Source organism: Gallinula chloropus (assembly GCF_964237585.1).
Source record: "Gallinula chloropus genome assembly, contig: HAP1_SCAFFOLD_787, whole genome shotgun sequence".
Lineage (NCBI taxonomy): Eukaryota > Metazoa > Chordata > Aves > Gruiformes > Rallidae > Gallinula > Gallinula chloropus.
This window is the reverse complement of record NW_028168806.1, coordinates 1-12,508: the sequence shown is the minus strand read 5'-3', so window position 1 is coordinate 12,508 and position 12,508 is coordinate 1. Positions and strand designations below refer to the sequence as shown.

Genomic DNA, 12,508 nt, shown 5'->3' with positions numbered 1-12,508 from the left:
TGGGAGGGACTGGGGGGGACTGGGAGGGGATTGGGATGGACTGGGAGGGGATTGGGAGGGACTGGGAGGGGAGTGGAGGGGGACTGGGAGCAACTGGGCGGGGACTGGGATGGACTGGGAGGCACTGGGAGGGGATTGGGAGGGACTGGGAGGGGATTGGGGGGGACTGGGAGGGGCTGGGAGGGGACTGGGAGGGGATTGGGAGGCACTGGGAGGGGAGTGGGAGGGGATTGGGAGGAACTGGGAGGCACTGGGAGGGGACTGGGAGGGGATTGGGAGGGACTGGGAGGGGATTGGAGGGGATTGGGAGGGACTGGGAGGGGCTGGGGGGCACTGGGAGGGACTGGGAGGGGATTGGGGGGGATTGGGAGGGACTGGGAGGGGCTGGGAGGGGACTGGGAGGGACTGGGAGGCACTGGGAGGGAAGTGGGGGGCACTGGGAGGGACTGGGAGGGGACTGGGAGGCACTGGGAGGGGATTGGGAGGGACTGGGAGGGGAGTGGGAAGTAACCAGGAGTTACTGGGAGGCACTGGGAGCACTGGGAGGGGCTGAGGGGGGGTAACAAGGGTGCTCGGGGGGGGTAACTGGGAATCCCCCCCATGGGGGGTCCCAGTTTGCCCGCGCTGGGTGCCCCCAGCCCCTTACTGGTTTATACTGGGAGGTAACTGGGAGCACTGGGAGGGGCTGAGGGGGGTAACAAAGGAGCTTTGGGGGGGTAACTGGGCAGTAACTGGGAATCCCCCGCCATGGGGGTCCCAGTTTGCCCGCGCTGGGTGCCCCCAGCCCCTTACTGGTTTATACTGGGAGGTAACTGGGAGCACTGGGAGGTAACTGGGAGCACTGGGAGGGGATGAGGGGGGGTAACAAGGGTGCTCGGGGGGGTAACTGGGCGGTAACTGGGAATCCCCCGCCATGGGGGGTCCCAGTTTGCCCGCACTGGGTGCCCCCAGCCCCTTACTGGTTTATACTGGGAGGTAACTGGGAGCACTGGGAGGTAACTGGGAGCACTGGGAGGGGCTGAGGGGGGGGTTACAAGGGTGCTCAGGGGGGGTAACTGGGTGGTAACTGGGAATCCCCCCCCATGGGGGTCCCAGTTTGCCCGCGCCGGGTGCTCCCAGCCCTTTACTGGTTTATACTGGTTTATACTGGTTTGTACTGGTTTGTACTGGTGCGCAGGCGCTGTGCAGCACCCTGGCGGGCGCCTTCGCCACCCGGGCCGTGCTCCAGGCCGTGGGGGTGGGTGACGGCGCCGCCACCGTCACCGGGGCCACCATCAACTGGGTGCTGCGGGGTGAGTCACCAGTAACACCAGTAACACACCAGTTCACACCAGTTACCACCAGTTCCAGACCCAAACCAACTGGTTTCACCCCCAAACCTCACTGGTTTCGCCCTAAATCACCAGTTTCACCCCCAAAACCCAACTGGTTTCACCCCAAACCTTACTGGTTTCACCCCAGATCTTACTGGTTTTACCTCAGGTCTTACTGGTTTCACCCCGGACCTTACTGGTTTTACCCCAAACCAACTGGTTTCACCCCAAAACCAACTGGTTTCACCCTAAATCACCAGTTACACCCCAAACCTTACTGGTTTCATCTCAGATCTTACCGGTTTCACCCCAAGTCTTACTGGTTTCGTCTCAGATCTTACTGGTTTCACCCCAGACCTTACTGGTTTTACCCCAAACCAACTGGTTTCGCCCTAAATCACCAGTTTCGCCCCCAAAACCCAACTGGTTTCACCCCAAACCTTACTGGTTTTACCCCAGATCTTACTGGTTTCATCTCAGATCTTACTGGTTTCACCCCGGACCTTACTGGTTTTACCCCAAACCAACTGGTTTCACCCCAAAACTCACTGGTTTTGCCCTAGATCACCAGTTTCACCCCAAAACCCAACTGGTTTCACCCCAAACCTTACTGGTTTTACCTCAAACCAACTGGTTTCATCTCAGACCTTACTGGTTTCACCCCAGACCTTACTGGTTTCATCCAAGACCTTACTGGTTTCACCCAAAACCAACTGGTTTCACTCCAAACCTTACTGGTTTTATCTCAAATCTTACTGGTTTTATCTCAAACCTTACTGGTTTCACCCAAGAACTTACTGGTTTTACCCCAAACCAACCGGTTTCACACTAAATCACCAGTTTCACCCCAAAACTCAACTGGTTTCACCCCAAAACCTACTGGTTTCACCCAGAGTCACCAGTTTCAACCCCAAACCCAACTGGTTTCACCCCAAACCTTACTGGTTTAATCTCAGCTCTTACTGGTTTCACCCCAAAACTCACTGGTTTCACCCTAAATCACCAGTTACACCCCAAACCTTACTGGTTTCATCTTAGATCTTACTGGTTTCATGCCCCGACCTTACTGGTTTCACCCCAAACCAACTGGTTTTACCCTAAATCCACCAGTTTTGCCCCCAAACCCAACTGGTTTCACCCCAGACCCACCAGTTAAGCACAAAAAACTTACTGGTTTCAGCTCACACCCAACTGGTTTAATCCCAAACCCAACTGGTTTCACCCCAGACCTTACTGGTTTCACCCCAACCTTACTGGTTTCACCCCAGATCCACCAATTACACCCCCAAACCCAACTGGTTTCAACCCAAACCAGCTGGTTTTTACCCACAATCCCCAGTTTCACCCCAAAATGCACCAGTTCTCCCCCCAAACCCAACTGGTTTCACCCCACAGATGGACTGGGCATCGTGACCCGCATCACCTTCACCTATTTCCAGGGGTGAGCACTGGGGAGGGGGGACTGGGAGGAGACTGGGAGGCACTGGGGTGGACTGGGAGGAGACTGGGATGGATTGGAGAGGCACTGGGATGGACTGGAGGAGACTGGGATGGACTGGGAAGAGACAGGGATGAACTGGGAAGCGCTGGGGTGGCTTGGAGAGACAAGGTGATGGACTGGGAGGAGACTGGGAGGCACTGGGGTGGATTGGGAGGGGACTGGGATGGATTGGACAGGCACTGGGGTGGATTGGAAGGAGACTGGGATGGACTGGGAGGCACTGGGGGTGGCTTGGAGAGACGTGGTGTTGGACTGGGAGGAGACTGGGATGGACTGGCGAGGCAATGGGGTGGACTGGGAGGCACTGGGATGGACTGGGAGGAGACTGGGATGGACTGGGAGGCACTGGGGTGGACTGGGAGGAGACTGGGATGGACTGGGAGGATACTGGGATGGACTGGGAGGAGACTGGAATGGACTGGGAAGAGACAGGGATGGACTGGGAGGAGACTGGGGTGGACTGGGAGGAGACTGGGATGGATTGGAGAGGCACTTGGATGGACTGGGAGGAGACTGGGATGGACTGGGAGGCACTGGGATGGACTGGGAGGAGCCAGGGATGGATTGGGAGGATACTGGGATGGACTGGTAGGAGACTGGGATGGACTGGGAGGCACTGGGATGGACTGGGAAGAGACAGGGATGAACTGGGAAGCGCTAGGGTGGCTTGGAGAGACATGGTGATGGACTGGGAGGAGACTGGGATGGACTGGGAGGGGATTGAGAGGGGACTGGGATGGACTGGGAGGCACTGGGATGGACTGGGAGGAGACTGGGATGGACTGGGAGGCACTGGGGTGTACTGGGTGGAAACTGGGAGGCAGCACTGAGCCGTACTGGGAGCACTGGGGCTGTCGCCTCCCCAGGAGCCGCCTGGACTGTGAGGCCAAGCAGTGGAGGTGAGGCCACGCCCCCAGCCCCATAGCCCCGCCCACAGCCCCATAGCCCCGCCCACAGCCCCATAGCCCCGCCCCAGCCCCATAGCCCCGCCCCCAGCCCCATAGCCCCGCCCACAGCCCCATAGCCCCCCCCACAGCCCCATAGCCCCTCCCCCAGCCCCATAGCCCCGCCCACAGCCCCATAGCCCCGCCCACAGCCCCATAGCCCCGCCCACAGCCCCACAGCCCCGCCCCCAGCCCCATAACCCCGCCCACAGCCCCATAGCCCCGCCCACAGCCCCATAGCCCCGCCCCCAGCCCCATAGCCCCGCCCACCGCCCCATAGCCCCGCCCACCGCCCCATAGCCCCGCCCCCAGCCCCATAGCCCCGCCCCCAGCCCCATAGCCCCGCCCACAGCCCCATAGCACCGCCCTGGGTCCTAAGCCCCGCCCCCAGCGCCAGGCCCCGCCCCCAGACCCTAAGCCCCGCCCACAGCCCCTTAGCCCCACCCACAGCCCCATAGCCCCGCCCACAGCCCCATAGCCCCGCCCACAGCCCCTTAGCCCCGCCCACAGCCCCATAGCCCCGCCCACAGCCCCATAGCCCCGCGCCCCGGGTCCTAAGCCCCGCCCACAGCCCCATAGCCCCGCCCACAGCCCCTTAGCCCCGCCCACAGCCCCATAGCCCCGCCCACAGCCCCATAGCCCCGCCCACAGCCCCATAGCCCCGCCCACAGCCCCATAGCCCCGCCCACAGCCCCATAGCTCCGCCCACAGCCCCATAGCCCCGCCCCCGAGTCCTAAGCCCCGCCCCCAGCGCCAGGCCCCGCCCCCAGCCCCTAAGCCCCGCCCCCAGCGCCAGGCCCCGCCCCCAGGCTGGCCGCTGACCTGCTGAATGACCTGGGGCTGCTGCTGGAGCTGCTGGCGCCCGGCTGGCCACGGGCGGCACCAGTGCTGCTGGCGCTGGGAGGGGCCGCCAAGGTACTGGGAGGCACTGGGAGGGACTGGGAGGGGGTTGGGATGGACTGGGAGGCACTGGGAGGTACTGGGAGGGGATTGGGAGGGGATTGGGAGGGATTGGGAGGGAATTGGAGGGGACTGGGGGGCACTGGGAGGGACTGGGAGGGGACTGGGAGGGACTGGGAGGGGACTGGGAGGGACTGGGAGGGACTGGGAGGGGATTGGGAGGGACTGGGAGGGGATTGGGAGGTGATTGGGAGGGACTGGGAGGGGATTGGGAGGGACTGGGAGGGGACTGGGAGGCACTGGGATGGACTGGGGGGCACTGGGAGGGACTAGGAGGGGATTGGGAGAGACTGGGAGGGACTGGGGGGGACTGGGATGGACTGGGAGGGACTGGGAGGGGATTGGGAGGGACTGGGATGGACTGGGAGGCACTGGGAGGGACTGGGAGGGGATTGGGAGGGACTGGGAGGGGATTGTGAGGGACTGGGAGGGGACTGGTTGGCACTGGGATGGACTGGGAGGCACTGGGAGGGACTGGGAGGCACTGGGAGGGACTGGGAGGGGATTGGGAGGGACTGGGAGGGGATTGGGAGGGGATTGGGAGGCACTGGGAGGGGGTTGGGAGGGGATTGGGAGGCACTGGGAGGGGATTGGAGGGGACTGGGAGGGGATTGGGAGGGACTGGGAGGGGATTGGGGGGGATTGGAGGGGGTTGGGAGAGGACTGGGATGGACTGGGAGGCACTGGGAGGGGATTGGGAGGGGACTGGGAGAGGATTGGAGGGGATTGGAGGGGACTGGGATGGACTGGGGGGGATTGGGAGGGACTGGGAGGGACTGGGAGGGGATTGGGAGGGACTGGGAGGGGATTGGGAGGGACTGGGAGGAGATTGGAGGGAACTGGGAGGGGATTTGGAGGGGACTGGGATGGACTGGGAGGGGATTGGAGGGGACTGGGAGGCACTGGGAGGGGGTTGGGGGGGACTGGGAGGGGATTGGAGGGGGTTGGGAGGGGATTGAGGGGGACTGGGATGGACTGGGAGGCACTGGGAGGGGATTTGAGGGGATTTGGATGGACTGGGAGGGGATTGAATGCGACTGGGAGGGACTGGGGGGGACTGGGAGGGGACTGGGGGGCACTGGGAGGGGCTGGGATGGGCCAGGGGGGCACTGGGGGTGTAATGGGGGGGGGTACTGGTCTGTACTGGTAGGCACCGGGAGGGTACTGGGGGACACTGGGAGGATACTGGGGTGTTACTGATCTGGACTGGGAGGCACTGGGATGGACTGGGAGGCACTGGGGGAGACTGACGGGCACTGGGAGGATACGAGTGGGGTACTGGGATGGACTGGGAGGTACTGGGAGGCACTGGGAGGATACTGGAACGGGCCAGGGGGGTATTGGGGGGGCGCTGGGAGGGTACTGGTGTGGTACTGGTCTGTACTGGGAGGCACTGGTGTCCCTCCCCCAGTGCGTGGTGGGCGTGGCGGGCGGGGCCACGCGGGTGGCGCTGGCGGCGCATCAGGCGCGACGCGACAACATGGCGGACGTGGCGGCCAAGGACGGCAGCCAGGTGGGACTGGGAGGCACTGGGAGGGACTGGGAGGGGATTTGGGGGGACTGGGAGGGACTGGGAGGGGATTGTGGGGTACTGGGAGGGACTGGGAGGGGATTGGGGGGGACTGGGAGGCACTGGGAGGGGATTGGGGGGAACTGGGAGGGGATTGGAGGGGACTGGGAGGGACTGGGAGGGGATTGTGGGGTACTGGGAGGGACTGGGAGGGGATTGGAGGGGACTGGGAGGGACTGGAAGGGATTGGGGGGGACTGGGAGGGGTCCTTACTGGCCCATACTGGTCCATACTGGTTCTTACTGGCCCCTACTGGTTCCATATTGGCCCATACTGGTCCTGTACTGGCCCGTACTGGCTCCATACTGGCTTATACCAGCCCATACTGGTCCATACTGGTTCCATACTCATTCCACACGGGTCCATTCTGGGCCATACCAGTGCCATACTGGTCCTGTACTGGTTCCATACTGGTCTATACCAGCCCATACCGGCCCATACTGGTCCATACTGGTTCCATACTCATTCCGTATGGATCCATTCTGGGCCATACCAGTACCATACTGGTCCTGTACTGGTTCCATACTGGCCTATACCAGCCCATACCGGCCCATACCGGCCCATACTGGTCCTTACTGGTCCATACTGGTTCCATACTGATTCCACACGGGTCCATTCTGGGCCATACCGGTGCCATACTGGTCCTGTACTGGCCCATACTGGTTCCATACTGGCCTATACCAACCCATACTGGCCCATACTGGTCCATACTGGTCCTTACTGGTCCATACTGGTTCCATACTCATTCCGTACGGATCCATTCTGGGCCATACCAGTGCCATACTGGTCCTGTACTGGCCCGTACTGGTTCCATACTGGCCTATACCAGCCCATACTGGCCCATACTGGCCCATACTGGTCCATACTGGTCCTTACTGGTCCATACTGGTTCCATACTCATTCCATATGGGTCCATTCTGGGCCATACCGGTGCCATACTGGTCCTGTACTGGCCCATACTGGTTGCATACTGGCCTATACCAGCCCATACTGGTCCATACTGGTCCTTACTGGTCCATACTGGTCCATACTGGTGCAGGAGACGCTGGTGAACGGGGTGGGGCTGCTGCTGGCGCTGCTGCTGCTGCCGCTGCTGGACGGGCGGCCCTGGTGAGGGGGGGGTTTGGGGTCCCCCCTGGGGGGGGGTTGGGGTCCCCTGGGGGGGGTTGGGGGATCCCTGGGGGGTTTGGGGGTCCCCTGGGTGGGATTGGGGTCCCTGGGGGGGTGTTGGGGGGTCCCAGGGGGGTATTGGGGTTCCTGGCGGGGGGTTGGGGTCCCCCCTGGGGGGGTTTGGGGGGTCCCTGGGGGGTTTTGGGGTCCCCCAGGAGGGTTTTGGGGTCCCTGGGGGGGGGTTTTGGGTCCCCTGGGGGGGGGGGGGGGGGGTGTCCCAGGGGGGTTTTGGGGTGCTGGGTGGGGGATCCTGGGGGGTTTTGGGGTCCCAGGGGGGTTTTGGGGTCCCCTGGTTTGGGGTGGTGGGGGTTTGGGGGGTCCCGGGGGGGTTTTGGGTGCTGGGTGGGGGTCTCAGGGGGTTTTTGGGGTGCTGACCTCCCCCTGTGCCCCCCAGGCTGTTCCGGGGGGTTTTGGGGGTGCTGAGGGTGCTGGGTGGGGGTTTTGGGGTCCTAGGGGGGTTTTGGGGGTGCTGGGTGGGGGTTTTTGGGGTCCCAGGGGGGTTTTTGGGGTGCTGGGTAGGGGTCTCAGGGGGTTTTTGGGGTGCCAGGGCGGTTTTTGGGGTGCTGGGTGGGGGTCCCAGGGGGGTTTTGGGGTTTTTGGGGTGCTGGGTGGGGGGTTTTTGGGGTGCTGACCCCCCCCCGTGCCCCCCCAGGCTGTGCCGGGGGGTTTTGGGGGTGCTGGGTGGGGGTTTTGGGGGTCCCAGGGGGGTTTTGGGGTCCCAGGGTGTTTTTTGGGGTGTTGGGTGGGGGTCCCAGGGGGGTTTTGGGGGTCCCAGGGGGGTTTTGGGGTGCTGGGTGGGGGTCCCAGGGGGGTTTTGGGGGGTCCCAGGGTGTTTTTTGGGGTGCTGGGTGGGGGTCCCAGGGGGGTTTTGGGGTGCTGGGTGGGGGTTTTTGGGGGTCCCAGGGGGTTTTGGGGGTTTTGGGGGTGCTGGGTGGGGGTTTTTGGGGTCCCAGGGGGGTTTTTGGGGTGCTGACCCCCCCTGTCCCCCCCAGGCTGTGCCGGGGGGTTTTGGGGGTGCTGGGTGGGGGTTTTTGGGGTGCTGACCCCCCTGTGCCCCCCCAGGCTGTGCCGGGGGGTTTTGGGGGTGCTGGGTGGGGGTTTTTGGGGTCCCAGGGGGGGGTTTTGGGGTGCTGGTGTTGCTGGGTGGGGGGGGTTGGGGTCCCAGGGGGGTTTTGGGGGTCCCAGGGGGGTTTTTGGGGTGCTGGGTGGGGTTTTTGGGGTGCTGACCCCCCTGTCCCCCCCAGGCTGTGCCGGGGGGTTTTGGGGGTGCTGGGTGGGGGTTTTTGGGGTGCTGACCCCCCTGTGCCCCCCCAGGCTGTGCCGGGGGGTTTTGGGGGTGCTGGGTGGGGGGGTATGGGGTCCCAGGGGGTTTTGGGGTCCCAGGGGGGGTTTTGGGGTGCTGAGGGTGCTGGGTGGGGGTTTTGGGGTCCCAGGGGGTTTTGGGGTGCTGGGTGGGGGTTTTTGGGGTGCTGACCCCCCTGTCCCCCCCAGGCTGTGCCGGGGGGTTTTGGGGGTGCTGAGGGTGCTGGGTGGGGGGTTTTTGGGGTCCCAGTGGGTTTTTGGGGTCCCAGGGGGGTTTTTGGGGTCCCAGGGGGTTTTTGGGGTGCTGGGTGGGGTTTTTGGGGTGCTGACCCCCCTGTGCCCCCCAGGCTGTGCCGGGGGGTTTTGGGGGGGCTGCTCTGCACCCACCTCTGGGCCAACGTGGGGGCCGTGGGGTCCCTGCGGCTGTTGGGGCTGAACCGGCCGCGGCTGCGGCTGACGCTGCGCCGGGCGCTGCGGGGGGGGCGCCCCCAGACCCCCCCCCACCCTGACCCCCACCCCGGAGGGGGAGGGGGAGGGGGAGGGGTCACCCTCAGCGTCCCCGGACCTGATGACGTCAACCCCCGCGAGCCGCTGCTGCCCGGTGAGGGGGGGATGGTGTCACCCGGTGTCACCCTGTGTCACCCCCTGTCACCCTCTGTCACCCAGTGTCACCCACTGTCACCTTGTGTCACCCAGTGTCACCCCCTGTCACCCCCTGTCACCCTGTGGTGTCACCCTGTGTCACCCTGTGTCACCCCGTGTCACCCCTTGTCACCCAGTGTCACCCACTGTCACCCTGTGTCACCCTCTGTCACCCTGTGTCACCCTGTGTCACCCTGTGGTGTCACCTCATGTCACCCCGTGTCACCCTGTGTCACCCTGTGTCATCCACTGTCACCCTGTGTCACCCTGTGTCACCCACTGTTAGCCTGTGGTGTCACCTCGTGTCACCCTGTGGTGTCACCCCCTGTCACCCACTGTCACCCTGTGTCACCCCCTGTCACCCAGTGTCACCCAGTGGTGTCACCCCCTGTCACCCCGTGTCACCCTGTGGTGTCACCCAGTGTCACCCCCTGTCACCTCATGTCACCCAGTGTCACCCCCTGTCACCCTGTGGTGTCACCCAGTGTCACCTCATGTCACCCTGTGTCACTCTGTGTCACCCTGTGGTGTCACCTCGTGTCACCCTCTGTCACCCCCCCGTCACCCAGTGTCACTCTGTGTCACCCTGTGGTGTCACCTCCTATCACCCAGTGTCACCCTGTAGTGTCACCCAGTGTCACCCTGTGTCACCCTGTGGTGTCACCTCATGTCTGCCTGTGTCACACCTGCATCACCCCAGTGTCACCCTGTGGTGTCACCCAGTGTCACCCTGTGGTGTCACCTCATGTCACCCCCTGTCACCCTGTGTCACTCCCTGTCACCCTGTGGTGTCACCCAGTGTTACCTCATGTCACCCTGTGTCACCCCCTGTCACCTCCTGTCACCCAGTGTCATCCTGTGGTGTCACCTTGTGTCACCCTGTGTCACCCCGTGTCACCCAGTGTCACCCTGTGGTGTCACCCTGGGTCACCCTGTGTCACCCACTGTCATCCCCTGTCACCCCCTGTCACCCAGTGTCACCCTGTGGTGTCACCCAGCATCACCCCATGTCACCCCCCTGTCACCCTGTGGTGTCACCCAGTGTCACCTCATGTCACCCTGTGTCACTCTGTGTCACCCTGTGGTGTCACCTCGTGTCAGCCTCTGTCACCCCCCGTCACCCAGTGTCACTCTGTGTCACCCTGTGGTGTCACCTCCTATCACCCAGTGTCACCCTGTGTCACCCAGTGTCACCCTGTGTCACCCTGTGGTGTCACCTCATGTCTGCCTGTGTCACACCTGCATCACCCCCTGTCACCCTGTGGTGTCACCCTGTGTCACCCTGTGGTGTCACCTCATGTCACCCCCTGTCACCCCGTGTCACCCCCTGTCACCCTGTGGTGTCACCCAGTGTTACCTCATGTCACCCTGTGTCACCCCCTGTCACCCTGTGGTGTCACCCCGTGTCACCCTGTGTCACCTCATGTCACCCCCTGTCACCTCATGTCACCCTGTGTCACCCTGTGGTGTCACCCCCTGTCACCCACTGTCACCCTGTGGTGTTTCACTGTCACCCTGTGTCACCCTGTGGTGTCACCTCATGTCACCCCGTGTCACCCTGTGTCACCCCCTGTCACGCCCTGTTATCCTGTGTCACCCCCTGTCACCCAGTGTCACCCTGTGGTGTCACCCCCTGTCACCCTGTGGTGTCACCCCGTGTCACCCTGTGTCACCCACTGTCACCCCCTGTCACCCTGTGTCACCCTGTGGTGTCACCCAGTGTCACCCTGATTCACCCTGTGGTGTCACCTCATGTCACCCCTTGTCACCCTCTGTCACCCAGTGTCACCATGTGGTGTCACCCAGTGTCACTCTGTGTCATCCCTGTGGTGTCACCCCATGTCACCCTGTGTCACCCTGTGTCACCCTGTGTCACTCCCCTGTCACCCAGTGTCACCCTGTGTCACCTCATGTCAACCTGTGTCACCCCGTGTCACCACCCCCTGTCACCCTGTTGTGTCACCTCATGTCACCCCCTGTCACCCTGTGTCACCCTGTGGTGTCACCTCATGTCACCCCATGTCATCCCCTGTCACCCAGTGTCACCCAGTGTCACCCACTGTCACCCCGTGTCACCCTGTGTCACCCTGTGGTGTCACCTCATGTCACCCTGTGTCACCCCCTGTCACCCCCTGTCACCCCCTGTCACCCTGTGTTGTCACCCAGTGTCACCCCCTGTCACCCTGTGCTGTCCCCCCGTGGTGTCCCCTCCTGCCCCCCCCCCCGCTGACGTCACGCTGCTGATGTCACCCCCAGGTCTGGGGTCCCGGCTCCGCCTGCACCTGGGTGCCCCCCTGCACCGCCTGGCACACAGGTGGGGGGTCCCATGGGTGCTGGGGGGGGGTCCTGGGGGTCCCATGGGTGCTGGGGAGGGGTCCCGGGGGTGTCATGGGGGTCCCATGGGTGCTGGGGGGGGGGTCCCGTGGGTGTCATGGGGGTCCCTTGGGTGCTGGGGGGGGTCCCATGGGTGCTGGGGGGGGGGGTCCTGGGGGTCCCATGGGTGCTGGGGGGGTCCCATGGGTACTGGAGGGGGGTCCCATGGGTGCTGGGGGGGGGGTCCCGGGGGGGTCCTGGGGGTCCCATGGGTGCTGGGGGGGTCCCGTGGGTACTGGGGGGGGTCCCATGGGTGCTGGGGGGGGTCCCCTGGGGGTCATGGGGGTCCCATGGCTTTTGGGGGGGGTCCCATGGGTGTCATGGGGGTCCCGTGGGTGCTGGGGGGGCTCCCATGGGTATTGGGGAGGGTCCCATGGGTGTCATGGGAGTCCCATGGGTATTGGGGGGGGGGTCCCATGGCTTTTGGGGGGGGTCCCATGGGTGCTGGGGGGGTGTCTCATGTGTTTTGGGGGGGTCCCATGGGTGCTGGGGGGTCCCATGGCTTTTGGGGGTCCCCTGAGTGTTTTGGGGGTGAGTCCCCTGGCTTTTGGGGGGGGTCCCATGGGTGCTGGGGGCTCCCATGGGTATTGGGGGGTTCCCGTGGGGGTCATGGGGGTCCCATGGGTGCTGGAGGGGGTCCCATGGCTTTTGGGGGGGGGGGTCCCATGGGTGCTGGGGGGGGTCTCATGAGTTTTGGGGGGGGTCCCATGGGTGCTGGGGGGGGGTCCCAGGG

The 12,508-nt window shown here is 63.9% G+C and overlaps 1 protein-coding gene across 1 annotated transcript; it reads left to right on the top strand.

Annotated features, from left to right (window-relative positions):
- Positions 1 to 1,177: 1,177 nt before the first annotated feature.
- On the top strand, positions 1,178 to 11,716 carry RUSF1 (RUS family member 1; the record flags this gene model as incomplete). The annotated part of the gene is made up of 8 exons (XM_084280618.1): positions 1,178 to 1,292; positions 2,709 to 2,754; positions 3,681 to 3,713; positions 4,568 to 4,673; positions 6,130 to 6,231; positions 7,328 to 7,398; positions 9,108 to 9,361; positions 11,659 to 11,716. Coding segments are annotated over 8 exons (785 nt in total), but the record flags the coding sequence as incomplete, so codon positions are not given.
- Positions 11,717 to 12,508: the final 792 nt, after the last annotated feature.